General features: G+C 50.3%; 1 protein-coding gene across 1 annotated transcript in view; it reads left to right on the top strand.

Moving 5' to 3' along the window:
- Nucleotides 1-13,407, top strand: part of LOC130402578 (FYVE, RhoGEF and PH domain-containing protein 5-like) — a 23,325-nt gene extending 9,918 nt beyond the window's left edge. Inside the window, exons 6-21 of the mRNA XM_056606800.1 lie at nt 781-932; nt 1,374-1,530; nt 2,619-2,706; nt 3,425-3,475; nt 4,008-4,066; nt 4,241-4,312; nt 4,480-4,548; nt 6,876-6,959; nt 7,423-7,502; nt 7,688-7,781; nt 8,194-8,331; nt 9,334-9,436; nt 10,024-10,157; nt 10,314-10,439; nt 11,400-11,551; nt 12,134-13,407. Coding sequence (XP_056462775.1) covers nt 781-932; nt 1,374-1,530; nt 2,619-2,706; nt 3,425-3,475; nt 4,008-4,066; nt 4,241-4,312; nt 4,480-4,548; nt 6,876-6,959; nt 7,423-7,502; nt 7,688-7,781; nt 8,194-8,331; nt 9,334-9,436; nt 10,024-10,157; nt 10,314-10,439; nt 11,400-11,551; nt 12,134-12,170 — 1,596 coding nt within the window. The 3' untranslated portion in view covers nt 12,171-13,407. The remainder of the gene's footprint in view (nt 1-780; nt 933-1,373; nt 1,531-2,618; nt 2,707-3,424; nt 3,476-4,007; nt 4,067-4,240; nt 4,313-4,479; nt 4,549-6,875; nt 6,960-7,422; nt 7,503-7,687; nt 7,782-8,193; nt 8,332-9,333; nt 9,437-10,023; nt 10,158-10,313; nt 10,440-11,399; nt 11,552-12,133) is intronic.
- The last annotated feature ends 1,616 nt before the right edge of the window (nt 13,408-15,023 follow it).

Here is a 15,023-nt window from a genome sequence, read left to right on the forward strand (position 1 = left end):
CCGCATGAACATGTGTGTGTGTGTGTGTGTGTGTACCTACGTGTGTATCCAGTGTTCATGCATGTTCGTGTGAGTGTGTGTGTGTGGGGGGGGGGGGGGGGTTGTGTGTGTGCGTGTGTGTGACTGCATGAACATGTATGTGTGTTTGTGTGTGTGTGTTCACATGATGAACAAGTCAATTGATATCATTACTCAAGTCATCCCTGATATCATCTGATTGGCCCACTACGTGCAGCGGGGGAGGGGACATGACTTGGGCTCATCACATGACCGCCTCCATTTTGGAAGCACAGGAGCAGTGGAATGTTGGTCATTATGCTGTAGTAACAGTTTGGGACTTTGTTCAGTCATTATGCCAACAACCCAGAACCCCAGAACCTTAGAACCCAGAACCCCAAAACCCAAGAACCATAGAACCCAGAACCAAGAGTCCAAGAACATAGAACACTAGAACCAAGAACCCTATAAACTAGAACCGCTGAACCAAGAACCCTCAACCAAGAACCCTGAACCCAGAATCCAAGAACTCAGAACCCAGAACCCAGAATCCTAAAACCCCAAAACCCACAACTCAGAACCCAAGAACCCCAAAACCCTAAAACCCAGAACCCAAAACCCTATAAACTAGTACCCAGAACCCAATAACCAAGAATCTAGAACCCCATATATCCCATAACCCCTGAACCAAGACATCAAAACCCCAAAACCCCAGAACCCAGACCCCTAGAACCCAACCCCCCCAAGCCCTGTACTCACCCCAGATCACCCTCCGTGCGTCAGGACTTCCGGGAGGCGGTGTGCTCAGCGGTGGGGGCCGACGGGGAGAGGGTCCTGGGGGACGAGAGGCTGAGGGAGATCCTCACCGAGCTGCCCGACGTCTATAGCCTGCACCGCAGGATCCTGGGCGAGCTGGAGGACCGGCTCAGACACTGGTACAGCCTGGACACCCACCGCAGAGACAAACACACAGTGACACACACACACACACACACAGAGACAGAGACACACGTGTGCACACACACACACACACACACACACACACACACACACACACACACACACACACACACACACACACACACACACACACACACACACACACAACACACACACACACACACACACACATCCATGCACATACATTCATTCAGGTACACACATACACACCACATGAAATACACACAGACATGGAGAGACATAAATCATCCCACGCCACAGTTGTCTGCCACGTTTATCTTTTCACACGTTCCAGTGAATAAACACATTAATGCTTCTCAGCTAAGCTACATCTGTCTCACCCACTCCCCTCTCCCTCTCCCCTCTCCCTCTCCCTCTCTCACTCTCCCTCTCCAACTCTCCCTCTCTCGCTCCAGGGAGGAGAGCCAGAGCATTGCTGACGTCATACTGTCCAAGAAGGCGGACTTCTTCGTCTTCACCACCTTCATCGGTCACTACGACCGCAGCGTCAGCCTATTGGAGGACAGCTGCCGGAGTTCTCCCGCCTTCACTGCCGTTGTGAGCCAGTTTGAGGTAGGAACTAACTCCGCCTACCCTTAAAGGGGCAGTGTGTGGGACTTAGTGGCCTCTAGTGGTGAGGCCGCAGACTGCAACCAACAGAATCCCCCCCCTCACCCTCCCTCTCCACATCTACGTTGTCCTGTGTTGCGTGAGGTGTCCTGTATTGGGCTGTACAGTGGAAGGTGTCCTGAACTGGCCTGTACTGGCCTGTGTTTTGTAAGGTTTCCTGTAGTGGCCTGTATTGTGGAAGGTGTTCTATAAGGTGTCCTGTACTGGCCTGTACTGGTCTGTATTGTGGAAGGTGTCCTGTACTGGCCTGTACTGTGTGAGGTGGCATGTACTGGCCTGTACTGTATTGTGCAAGGTGTCTTGTACAGGACTGTGTTGTGGAAGGTAAAGGCCTGTACAGGCCTGTACTGTATTATGGAAGGTGTCTTGTACTGGCCTGTGTTGTTGAATGTTCCAGTAGGTAACTCAATGATGTTATTGTGTATGTGAGCATCGAGTAGCCAACTGTGGAGTGATGAGGTTCCTTGATGGATTTATAAATTGCCTTAGTTATTTAGTCGGTAAAACTATAGTGCACAGCTAACGATCATAAGTCTTAAATGAACAACGGGTCCTCTCAAGGGAAGTTGGATGGTTTTGGGCTGCCATAGAAACATCCTCCCCATGTAGACATAAAGGCTCATTCTAATTTACCGAAAACATCATTCTTATTTTCAGGGGATTATACACTAATTAAAACAAACATGAATATTTTAATCCATTTCTGCCAAGTCTCTAGATGCAACTAAATACTACACACTCTTAAGATATTCAGCATAAGAACAATTACTTTAGACTCAACCAAGCATGAAAGGGTATACAAAGATCACATATCTCTATATCTCACTTCTTCTCTTTTCCAATTCCCTTTGGTTGTAAAAGCTGTGTGTGCATGCAAGTGTGTATGCTTGCATGTGTGTGTGTGTGTGCGCCCATGTGTGTGTGTGTCTGTGTGTGTCCGTCTGTCTGCTCTGTATATCTGTACGAGTTGTGTCCAGTTATCTGTTGTGTTGATGTCGGCGTTGTGATGATGGTGTTCTCTTGGTCAGCAGCAGAGTGTGGCGTGTGAAGGCGTGTCTCTGAAACATCAGCTCCTCAGAGTCATCGTCCGTGTGGCTCAGTACCGCATGCTGCTGACCGGTGAGTCCCCGTCCATCACTGTACAGTACACCGTAACCACGGCGACCAGTCCACACCCACTGCACGGTACACCGTTACCACGGCGACCAGTCCACACCCACTGTACAGTACACTGTAACCACGGTGACCAGTCTACACCCACTGTACAGTACACCGTTACCATGGCGACCAGTCCACACCCACTGTACTGTACACCGTAACCACGGCGACCAGTCCACACCCACTGTACAGTACACTGTAACCACGGTGACCAGTCCACACCCACTGTACAGTACACCGTTACCACGACGACCAGTCCACACCCACTGTACAGTACACTGTAACCACGGTGACCAGTCTACACCCACTGTACAGTACACCGTTACCACGGCGACCAGTCCACACCCACTGTACAGTACACCGTAACCACGGCGACCAGTCCACACCCACTGTACAGTACACCGTAACCACGGCGACCTGTCCACACCCACTGTACAGTTCCATGTAATCACGGTGACCTGTCACTCTCAACTGTACAGTCCAACGTAACCACGGCAACCTGTCACTCTCAACTGTACAGTACAACGTAACCATGGTGACCTGTCACTCTCAACTGTACAGTACAACATAACCATGTTGACCTGTCACTCTCAACTGTACAGTACAACGTAACCATGGTGACCTGTCACTCTCAACTGTTTCTCTTGTAAATGGAGTTCCGTTTCCACTTCCTCTCCAGATTACCTCAACAACCTGCGGCCGGACTCGAAGGAGTATGAGGACAGCCAAGGTACTTGAGGAGTCCTCTGGTCCTAGACCGTCACAGGGTGTAAACGTTGTCTTGGTAACTGGCTCGGTGTTCATAGACCATAGATGTTCCCTGTGAACACTGTGTAAGAGTGTTGTTCATGAGGACAAGGACCTCACCAGGACAGCAGACCCCAGGTCAGATTCAGCTCACACCTCTGAGCAGAGACCCAGCCACACACCGGGAGGGTAGACAGAGGAGCTCTGTTCTCCAGTGGGGAGAACCTTCCTCTCTGAGAACCAATGAAGCATCAAGTCCTCTCATGTTGTCACAACTCGTTCTGACTCTCTCTCTCTCTCTCTCTGTCTCTCTGTCTCTCTCTCTCTCTCTCTCTCTCTCTCCTCTCTCTCTGTCTCTCTCTCTCTCTCTCTCTGTCTCTCTGTCTCTCTGTCTCTCTCTCTCTCTCTCTGTCTCTCTCTCTCTCTCTCTCTGTCTCTCTGTCTCTCTGTCTCTCTCTCTCTGTCTCTCTCTCTCTCTCTCTCTCTCTCTCTCTCTCTCTCTCTCTCTCTCTCAGCTGCGGTGGCAGTAGTGTCCGACATTGCAGACCAGGCTAATGACAGTTTGCAGAATGGAGTGAGTACCTGAAGTACAGCCAGTGGTTTAACACATCTGTCCGTCAGTGTCTCTGTTTCAATGTGACTTCTCCCTACCTCCTCCTGTCCCCCCTCTCTGATTGGTTGTTGTCCCTCCTCCCTCTCTGATTGGTTGATGTCCCTCCCTCCCTCTCTGATTGGTCGATTTCCCCAGGAGAATGTTCTGCGTCTGGTCAACATCGAGTACAGCGTCCGCGGTCAGAAGGACCTCCTGCGGCCTGGCAGGGTAGGTCTGGACCCCCCCCCCCCCCCCCCCCTCTCACTGTACCCCCCCCACCCCCCCTCTTAGTGCACTGTCCCCCACCCTCTCACCCCCCCCAGCCCCCCTCTCAGTGTATCTGACAGCTCAGGAGGGATCTTGGCCCCTGTCTGAGGTTCTCTCGTTGTTCCCAGGTCTTCATCAAGGAGGGCACCCTGATGAAGGTCAGCCGGAAGAGCTCACAGCCTCGCCACCTGTTTCTGGTAAGCTCACTTCCTGTCTGCCGTCACTTCCTGTTTACTGTGGTCCTCCTGTCATCCAGCGATGCATTCATGGACAAGAAACACACTGCTTCTGCTTTTATCATTCCCACAATATAGTTACGAAAGTTTTGTAATGCCTGAAGAAGTGTGTTTGTGAAGTCTGTTCACAAACTCCCTCACTTCACACGCGTTCTGGTGAAGGGTCGTTAAGCCTTTTGTTGTCATGCTCCTTCAACACCCTTATGACCTTTATCACCAGCAGACGGCTTGTGAAGTTCACTCAGCTTCCAGGAGTCAGCCCTCGATGGGGCCCGAAAATGCAATTTCAGAAAATCATATAAAACCATCTCTTAAGGAGCTCTGACTTTACAGTGTATTAATATGTAAAACTTTATATAATATGGGCCTCTAGACTTTCATTGGTCGAAGAGATCCTTATGATTCCCTTTGTAATAATCATGTTCATGATGTGTTAGCGTTTGATTAGTCATCTAAGTAAATTGTTCTTTGGGAATCCTTCGTTCCTGATTAACGATTAATAAGTTATTAATAAGTTAACGATTAATCAGAATCAGAATCAGAATCAGAATTCTTTATTGTCATTGCAGAAAGTGCAATGAAATTGGGGAAGAGGCTCTCAAAAATAATAATCAGTACTACGTAGAAAGTGTCCATGCAATGAGCTACGGCATCATTGTAGAAATTCCACCATGATGTGCCTCTTCTCAATGTTCTCATGTTTTTCCCTCTCACTCTGTGCTCCACTCTCATACTCATATCTGACCCTTAACCGGACCTGAGAGTTGAAGTCTCCTCCTTTTGTTGGCGCTATAACTCCTCACCCGCACGCTTCCTCCTCAAACCCTGCCTGGTGACATCAGCCTCATGGATAAGAGCATGGATCTATTATGTCTGACGGTCCTGGGATTTGTTCCTGGGTTGTTCCTATGACTCCAGACCTATTGAGGGCCAGCTTCCTGACAGGATGTAGCAGTCTCCTGGCTTCCTGTGCCAACCGTACAGACGGTACAGGGAGGGTCCACAGTAGCCCTCTGACGATTGGCCGGCTCGTTATGACATAATGAGTTCTTCACCCCCTCGGGCTGAGCTGACGGAGGCCCTGAGATTGGTGACATGGGTGTGTGTGTGTGTGTGTGTGTGTGTGTGTGTGTGTGTGTGTGTGTGTGTGTGTGTGTGTGTGTGTGTGTGTGTTTTGTTCTCCAAGGCAGCACTGTGTGTGTGTTCTTCTTCAAAGCAGCCCTGTGTGTGTGTGTTGTTCTCCAAGGCAGCACGTGTGTGTGTGTGTGTGTTGTTCTCAAAGGCAGCACGGTGTGTGTGTGTGTGTGTGTTCTGTTCTCCAAGGCAGCACTGTGTCTGTGTGTCTGTGTGTGTGCGTGTGTGTGGGTGTTCTCCAAACAGCAAGGTGTGTGTGTGTGTGTGTGTGTGTGTGTGTGTGTGTGTGTGTGTGTGTGTGTGTGTGTGTGTGTGTGTGTGTGTGTGTGTGTGTGTGTGCGTGTGCATGTGTGTGTTGTTCTCCAAGGCAGCACGGTGTGTGTGTCACGGAGCAGAACACACAGGAACACACATGCCAAGGAAGCTGAGCCAGGGGCAGGAGCTACAGGGAGGGGCAGAGGGCAGAGAAGGTCATCCTTTAGACACGCGCCCATAACGTCCGGTCAGACCCCGGTGGAGCACGTCGTTCTCCTCTATCGGACGGACATCGCTGGGCGGTGGCAGCGCAGTGCTCAGACCCCACAGTATCAGGGAGAGAGCGTAGCTATGGGGGAACTACAGCCAAGATAAATAACATTAGGATGAATTCCTCTTAGGGCCACAATGTCAGCGTAGTCAGAGGCAGAAAGTGACGTTCAGTGGAGACTCCCTATGAAGCCAGCCCTGCTGTTGTGTTTCTCCGTGGGTCGGCTCCTAAAGGTTTGTCCCAGAGGACAGCATCATTAATGTTGGCAGAAGAACTTCGGTTTGTTCGTCTGCCGAGGAGAATGTTATCCCTGCCCACCCCAGTGCGAGAGGAAATAAAGCAGCCTCATCGTCTTCATAAAGGTCTTGAAGTACAAAATTCATGCACCCAACATTGTGTCGTTTTGCAAGATCCTACAAGCAGCAAGAGTAAAATCACAGCCTAACAGCCCATATTTAACTATGCTGTACCTGCTGTCCTTGCCGCCCTTTTCTCCGACCCTTTACTGCCACCAGGTGGTCACTCCCTGCGTCTACAGATGCATAGATTGACCTGTGATCTCTGAAACTTTTATTTACCTCCTCCATCATCCGTGTGGTGCTTCCTGCGTTCCTGTGTTTGATTCCAGATGAACGACGTGCTGCTGTACACCTACCCACAGCAGGACGGGAAATACAGACTGAAGGACACTCTCTCCCTCTCTGGGATGAAGGTAGAGCCTCACTCACTCAGCCTATTGATCACCAGCCACTCATCCCCCATATCCTGGAATACTGACCTTAAACATACACGTAAAGACACAAAAGGACACACACACACACTCATACACTAAATCACTCTTTCACTCACTCACTCACACATACACTAAATCACTCTTTCACTCACTCACTCACTCACTCACTCACTCACTCACTCACTCACTCACTCACTCACTCACTCACTCACTCACTCACTCACTCACTCACTCACTCACTCACTCACTCATTCACTCACTCACGCACATGGCACAAGATCAAACTCACCCCATTGGCCAGAACGGCAGTCAGCAGGACATGTTTTGTCCTGCTGAGGTCTTCGTTTTGGGAGAGGTCTTCGTTTTGGGAGAACCAACCAAGTCAGAACCTCACTGGTCATGAAGTGAGAAAAGTTATTGGTTTAATGTTACTGGTTCCCAGGTCACCAAACCCAGCTCGGAGGAGACGCATAACGGCCTTAAGATTGAAGTCCAGGACGTGTCCATCAGCCTCTCAGCCAGGTTCCTCTAAACGTCTCCACTCCTCAATGTCTCCTGACTCTGCTGTCTACCTTCAACTATGAATACAAACCAGAAATTGACGATTATTATAAAGAACAGTGATTGATATAAGGGTGTGTTTATACATTATAGATGAGAGATAGGACTGGTTCTAATGTGTTCCTAATGTTGACCCCTGACCTCAGCTCCAGCAGTGAGAGAGATGACTGGTTCTACACTCTGAGCCGCACCGTGGCGGACCACAGCCGGGGGGCGCCAGCGAGCACACCCCATGGAGAGGTGAGAACTGACAAGATATGGGAATACATGCTGCATGTTGAACACACACACATATATATATATATATATATATATATATATATATAGAAAGAGATAGATATAGATATAGATAGAAAGATAGATACAGAGAGATAGATGGATAGATAATGTATGTAATATTTTTCTCCTATTTGTGATTGTTTGTGTTTATGTGTGTGCGTGTGCATGTGTGTGTTCATGTGTGTGTTTGCACACGTGCTTGCGTGCCTGCGTACGTGTGTTGTGTGCCTACGTCTGCGTGCGTGTGTGCGTGTGTACTTGTTTGTCTGTATGAATGCGTGTGTGTGTGTGTGTGTGCGTGTTTGTGTGTGTACTTGTTTGTCTGTATGTGTGCGTGCGTGTGTGTGCGTGTGTGTGTGTGTGTGTGTGGCAGGATGAGGACTACCCCGGGGGGGCCCTGGGCGAGCGCCCCCCCAGGCCGGTGTGTGCGTCGCAGGTCCTGATGTGCATGAACTGCACGTGTGACTTCAGCCTGCGTCTGCGCCGGCACCACTGCCACGCCTGTGGGAGGGTGAGGCTCCCATTGGCTCCCACACTATGACCCCGCTCCCATTGGCTCTCCCACTATGACCCGCTCCCATTGGCTCCCACACTATGACCCGCTCCCATTGGCTCCCACACTATGACCCGCTCCCATTGGCTCTCCCACTATGACCCGCTCCCATTGGCTCTCCTACTATGACCCGCTCCCATTGGCTCCCACACTATGACCCGCTCCCATTGGCTCTCCCACTATGACCCGCTCCCATTGGCTCTCCCACTATGACCCGCTCCCATTGGCTCTCCCACTATGACCCGCTCCCATTGGCTCCCACACTATGACCCGCTCCCATTGGCTCCCACACTATGACCCGCTCCCATTGGCTCCCACACTATGACCCCGTTCCCATTGGCTCTCAGACTATGACCCCGCTCCCATTGGCCCTCGTACTATGACCCCGCTCCATTGGCTCTCAGACTATGGCCCCGCTCCCATTGGCTCTCGTACTATGACCCCGCTCCCATTGGCTCTCCCACTATGACCCGCTCCAATTGGCTCTCCCACTATGACCCTGCTCCCATTGGCTCTCCCACTATGACCCTGTTCCCATTGGCTCTCCCACTATGACCCCACTCCCACTGGCTCTCCCACTATGACCCTGTTCCCATTGGCTCTCACACTATGACCTGTCGCTCAAACATCTCCTTATAAGGGAGACCGAGGCAGCAGCTGAGCTAACAGACATTTACATGAATCACAGAGTGTCACATGACCAGATCAGGGAGGACAACCGCATGACTTTATTACATCATGAAAAAAAAAAAAGATTCCACATCCGAAAGTTACAAACTAAAAGAAAAGGGCTTTTCTTTCTATAAAAACAAATACATCCTTGAAACTAAAATGAAGGAAAACAATATGAATACGAAACAAAGTGGTAGAAAACGTTAGAGGATCAATACAAGCGCGATAATATGAAAGGTAACCTTAGGCAGAGTCGTCCGACATTAAACCTTCTTGTTTTGGTCACAGATTGTTTGTCGCAGCTGTTCCAGAAACCGCTGTTCTCTGAAGTACCTGAAGGGTCGGATGGCCAAGGTGTGTGACCACTGCTACAGCCAGCTGCACGCAAGAGGTACCCACTCTGCGCCACGTCCTCTGGATAACACCAGAGAACCACTGCTCTCTGCTCTGTCCTTCATCAGACCCTGTGCTCTCTGTGAGGGCCTCAGGGCTTAGTTATGGTTCCACGTTGACCCAACGCAATGACCACGCAGTCGCTTCTTCAACGCAGTTTTGAACCTGTTTTGGTTTAGTTTAGTTTAGTTTATTTGTTTATAGTTTTGTGGACAGTCCCCTTCGAGAAGGAGCAGCTTTAGCCTATTTGGCTAATTTCCAGCTGTAGTCCCCAGCCAGTTGTCAGTAGGCAACCTACAATACATAACAGTAAAACAAATGAAAAAAGAAATAAGAAAATAGAAAAGGTTTACGTCAGGTTTATGTCAGAGCACGTATCACAGCCCTTGATGCTGCGCCGAATTGACGGAAGGTTAACATTTTCGGGAGGCGCATGTCAAGCTCTTGTGGTGGATGCAAAGAGGGTCCACTAGGACGTAATGGGTCCGAAAACCCCCTTGCGTTGCGTCAACGTCCAAGCATTCCTCTACCCTTCATGTGTCATCAGAGCGGTCCTCAGACCCCATCTTCTCTCTCTGTGTTCAGGGGCTCCTGGGTCCGCCTCCTCAGCCCCCACCAGCCCACGCACCGGCCGCTCCAGGCCTCTCTCCGCCGTCTTCCAGAACATTCACCCTCCAAACCTCTGGAGACACCGCAAAGGAACCGCCTCCTTCACCCCGGTATGCCCATCTTTAACCTCCACTGTCCTCCTCATCTCTAAACCCCACTGCCCTCATCATCTTTCATCCAATCAGCACACAGACGATTTGCTGTCTGTCTGTCCTCATCCGACCAGCAGTGTTATCTAAGGTGCAGTGTTGTGCTCCCACCACCAGGGGGCAGTGTGGGAGGAGGGCGCCATCAGCGGCAGTCTGCAGCGCAGCAAGAGGAGCAAGCAGCACTGGAAGAGGCTGTGGTTCCTCCTCAAAGACAAGGTGCTGTACACCTACCGGGCCCAAGAGGTGAGGGGCAACCGGTGCTCCCCTTAAGCCTACACCACGCCATCCTACACACTATCCGACACATTACCCTACTCATTATCCATCCCATAATTCTAATCACTATCCTACACACTATCTGACATATTACCCTACTCATTTTCCTACACATTACCCTACTCATTATCCTATTCATTATCATACTCATTATAATATCATACTCATTATAATATCATACTCATTATAATATCATACTCATTATAATATCATTCTCATTATAATAACATACTCATTATAATATCATACTCATTATAATATCATACTCATTATAATATCATACTTGTGACATTATCACACACCGGTGCTTCGGCGTCGGTGTGTGGCCGGCTTTAGGATGAGGAGGTGCCACGCGCTGTTCGACACATGCACGCGCATTTGGCCCCCCCACCTCTGAAATCCTTCCGGCACCACAAATTATGTGGTGTACTTGTTGATGGCGTGAAGTGTGGGTTTCCTGTTTTTGTATAGACTACGTTTTATCTAACTCTCTGGCTCTGTCTCTCTCTCTCCCTCTCTGTCTCTTTATCTCTGTCTCTCTCTCTCTCTCCCCCTCTCCCCCTCTCTCTCTCTCCCCCTCTGTCTCTCTCTCCCGCCCCCTCTCTGTCTCTCTCACTGTCTCTCTCACTGTCTCTCTCTCTCTCTCTCTCTCTCTCTCTCTCTCTCTCTCTCTCTCTCTCTCTCTCTCTCTCTTTCTCTGTCTCTGTCTCTGTCTCTGTCTCTGTCTCTGTCTCTCTCTCTCTCTGTCTCTGTCTCTGTCTCTGTCTCTCTCTCTCTCTCTCTCTCTCTCTCTCACTGTCTCTCTCTCTCTCTCTCTCTCTCTCTCTCTCTCTCTCTCTCTCTCTCTCTCTGTCTCTGTCTCTGTCTCTGTCTCTGTCTCTGTCTCTGTCTCTCTCTCTCTCTGTCTCTGTCTCTCTCTCTCTCCAGGAGAAGGTGGCGTCAGAGAGCTTGCCTCTGCTGGGTTTCACGGTGAAGCTGGCTGACCGCGAGCAGCTGGACGAGGCCAACCTGTTCCAGCTGTACCACAAGAAGACCCTATACTACAGCTTCAGGGCGGAGGACAACTGCACGGCTCAGAGGTGAAGAGCACTGCAGCACCATGCTCGAGGGGTCACTGTACAGTGTGGGCAAGATGTCCGCTCAGAGATCTAGGGGTCACTGTACAGTGTGGGCAAGATGTCCGCTCAGAGATCTAGGGGTCACTGTACAGTGTGGGCAAGATGTCCGCTCAGAGATCTAGGGGTCACTGTACAGTGTGGGCAAGATGTCCGCTCAGAGATCTAGGGGTCACTGTACAGTGTGGGCAAGATGTCCGCTCAGAGCTCCAGCATGAGCAGCATTAGTAGTAGTAGTAGAAGAAGTAGTAGTAGCAGCATCAGTAGTAGTAGTACTAGTAGTAGCAGTAGCGGTAGCAGTAGTAGTAGTAGCAGCAGTAGTAGTAGTAGTAGTAGTAGCAGCAGTAGCAGCATCAGTAGTAGTAGCAGTGATGGTAGTATAGTAGTAGTAGCAGTAGTAGTAGTAGAAGCAGTAGTAGCAGCAGTAGTAGTAGTAGCAGTAGTAGTAGCAGCAGTAGTAGTGTACTAGTAGCAGCAGTAGTAGTATTATTGTGCCATCGCTATGAGTTGATACTCTGTCTGACTCACCGTCCCATTTTGTTCTAGGTGGGTCAACGCCATGGAGGAGGCCACAGTGCTATAGGAACCCCCACCGGCCTATAGGAACCCCCTCCCCATGAGGACCCCGTATCGTCCTATAAGACCCCCCACGTGTTCTAGGACCCCCCACGTGCTATAGGACCCCCCTCCCCCAGTGGGACCCCCCAGCAGGAACCTGCTGAGCGTTGAGGGGAACTCTCCGCTCCCTCCCTACATTGAGAAGAACCTTCCGGTTCTGCAAGTTCCTGGAAGACAAACCACAGCCTTTAAACCAGAGTTGGCCGGAGGTATTGAGTCAGGAGGACAGACTGTTCCTCTCTTTGTGGTCCTGAATAGAGGAAGTGTTTCTGAGAGCCTCTTGGTTCCCCTTGCTGTGTCCTTGACCTGCTGCTAGGCTAGCTAGGTGCTAGAAGCCTCGCAGTGCTGGCCTAGATACCCAGCATCAGCCTGGACTCAGACCTGGCCCTGGATTCAGACCTCGCCCCGGACCCAGACCCCCGGACCCAGACCCCCAGAGTCAGACCCCCAGACCCAGACCCCCAGAGTCAGACCCCCAGACCCAGACCCCCGGACCCAGACCCCCGGACTCAGACCTGGCCATATACTCAGACCTGGCCATGGACTCAGACCTGGCTACGTGTGCCTGATGGTCAACACGTACCCTCTCTCGCTGTGCAACGGCAGGATTTAAACCGTTTAGCCATCGCATACAACAAGCACATGAACCACTTAACAAATAATATTTAACAAAATCGTTTTAAATCTTATATAGGTGTTCAAAATACCTACAAGTCTGAACGTGAGTTAAGTAATGATTAATACGAAGACCTGCATCTTTATTTTGATACCTGGCTGTACTCAGTAAACACTGCCTGCATTAATGGATGAGGACGCCCTTGTTGATTGTGTAGGAGCTTGACCTTGTATTTCTGGAGGTGATCGGCAGTAGCTTGGGGATGTAAGATGTGGTTTCATTAACTGAATTGCTTTATTTGCACCTATCTATAAGAGGAGAATTTAACAGTGGAAGGGAATGTACCTTCACCTCTCCATGGGGGACAAATACGTTTTCCGTTGTTTGGACGTTGCCAAATACCTTTATGTCAAAACATTTGATAAACTCAATACTTTAATGTCTATTCATATTTGTAAAATCTATGATGTACAAAGCCAGTGTCATGGACTCTGAAATGTAGCTTACTTGACATATTATTACATCCAATTTACACAGTGCTGTTAATGAATTAATAAAAAAAAAACAGTAGCTCAAGTTTGGAGTGCTTCCTCGTTCTTGTTGTTATTACCTCTTGCAGCCTCTAGGTGGCAGAACGATTCCCTATGGAGCAATAACAAAAAGCCCCAGTCAAGCCTCGGGTTATTTCCTCGTCCATGCCTCTGCCACTCAGGTTCACCGGCACGCGGTTTCATTTTCAAATGCTGTTGGCCAGTGATGCTACATAACTTCCACTGCGTAGCAACATACCTGATTCACTCATTACTGCTATGAGACTATGTGCCTTGCGAGTGTGACGTCAGCCTGGGCTTGCGATGCCTACTTTAGAGGACAACACGGCCATCTGATTTGGAGGCTGCTTCATGAACTGCAGCCAGAGTCCCAGTTAGAAGCGTTTCCCCGTCAGGGGGTGTTCTGGCCGGGCAGGCTGGGGCCAGCCGAGGCTACTGAGGGCCAGCCCAGGCTACTGAGGGCCGGGTGACATGTACAGCAGAGGGCTTGAGATATGGCCAAGCTAAGGCCAGGACTGCTCTGTTTCCCCTCCTCCCTGGGGGATGGCTGACCCAGAACGATATCAGGGAGAAAGTTAGCGTTCTGTGGGCTTGTGAAAGTTGCCAACACCTTGTCCTATATAGAGGACGGGCCATTCGTCATGATGCTGCTACCTATAGCCCCTTTCCCTCTCCCCTACCTGGGCCACTTCCCTGGGCTCAATATTCAGGCTATCTTTACTCCATGCTCGCAGAGCCTACTTCAGTCTTTATGCATCAATGCATGGTCATTTTCTCACCGGTAGTTCCCCTTGTTTCCCACAGACGATTGTATCTCCTCACGCATTGTCATGATGGTCCGACATCTCTCAGTGCTTTCTAGAAACACTGCTTAGTATGACTGCCGCAGCGTGTGTCCGCTTCCTGATACAGCTCAGACCCTCCGCCTGCAGGGGTCATGAAGAGATCATCCCAGTCCTGCTCTGTTCAATGCGTCTCCTCTCACACCACCCAGCCCTCTGGGAACCTGTTTTCAGTCATTTCTCGTTTTTTGCACTCTGATTATAGATAGATAGATACAACTTTATTACGATGACTCGGACAGACTGCTTCCCTCAGAGGACAGGAGCGCCGCTGAGCTGGCAGGATGCGGTGTTGAAACGGTCTCGTGTGTGCTACTGTTGTGGTATCGATTCAAACCAACCACAGCCGGCGCCGGTGGACGGTCTGTCGTGCTCCCTCACCCCTCAGCCCAGCATATGGCCACAGGCGGTGGACACATGCAAACAAGCAATCGATGCCGCGGAGGACGGGCCCTGCTCAATAGAGCTAGAGGCTTTGGTTCACTGAGCAGCCTCTGATGGTAGCACAACGTCACCCAACAGATATGTAACAGTGAGCCAAACATCCTGACCTTTGACCCCTGAAATGTTGCGCTGGATATAGACCCTGGATACCGCACAACAGGGCAGAACGACGTCTCATCGTGAGCTGGTTTTTAAAGATAAAGTCGGCAGCACCGTGCGTCTTCTTGACTTTGTCCCGACAGTTCTGGGTCTGCGCCCGTCTGGCTTCTCCTGGGAGGGGGGGGGGGGGGGGGGGGGCAGTGGGCAGCAGAACACACGCTCCTCCATGGCCCACTTTCACAACTCTTCCTAGCCTCCAAGTTCTA

This window comes from Gadus chalcogrammus, chromosome 13 (genome assembly GCF_026213295.1).
Source record: "Gadus chalcogrammus isolate NIFS_2021 chromosome 13, NIFS_Gcha_1.0, whole genome shotgun sequence".
NCBI classification, from domain to species: Eukaryota; Metazoa; Chordata; class Actinopteri; order Gadiformes; family Gadidae; genus Gadus; species Gadus chalcogrammus.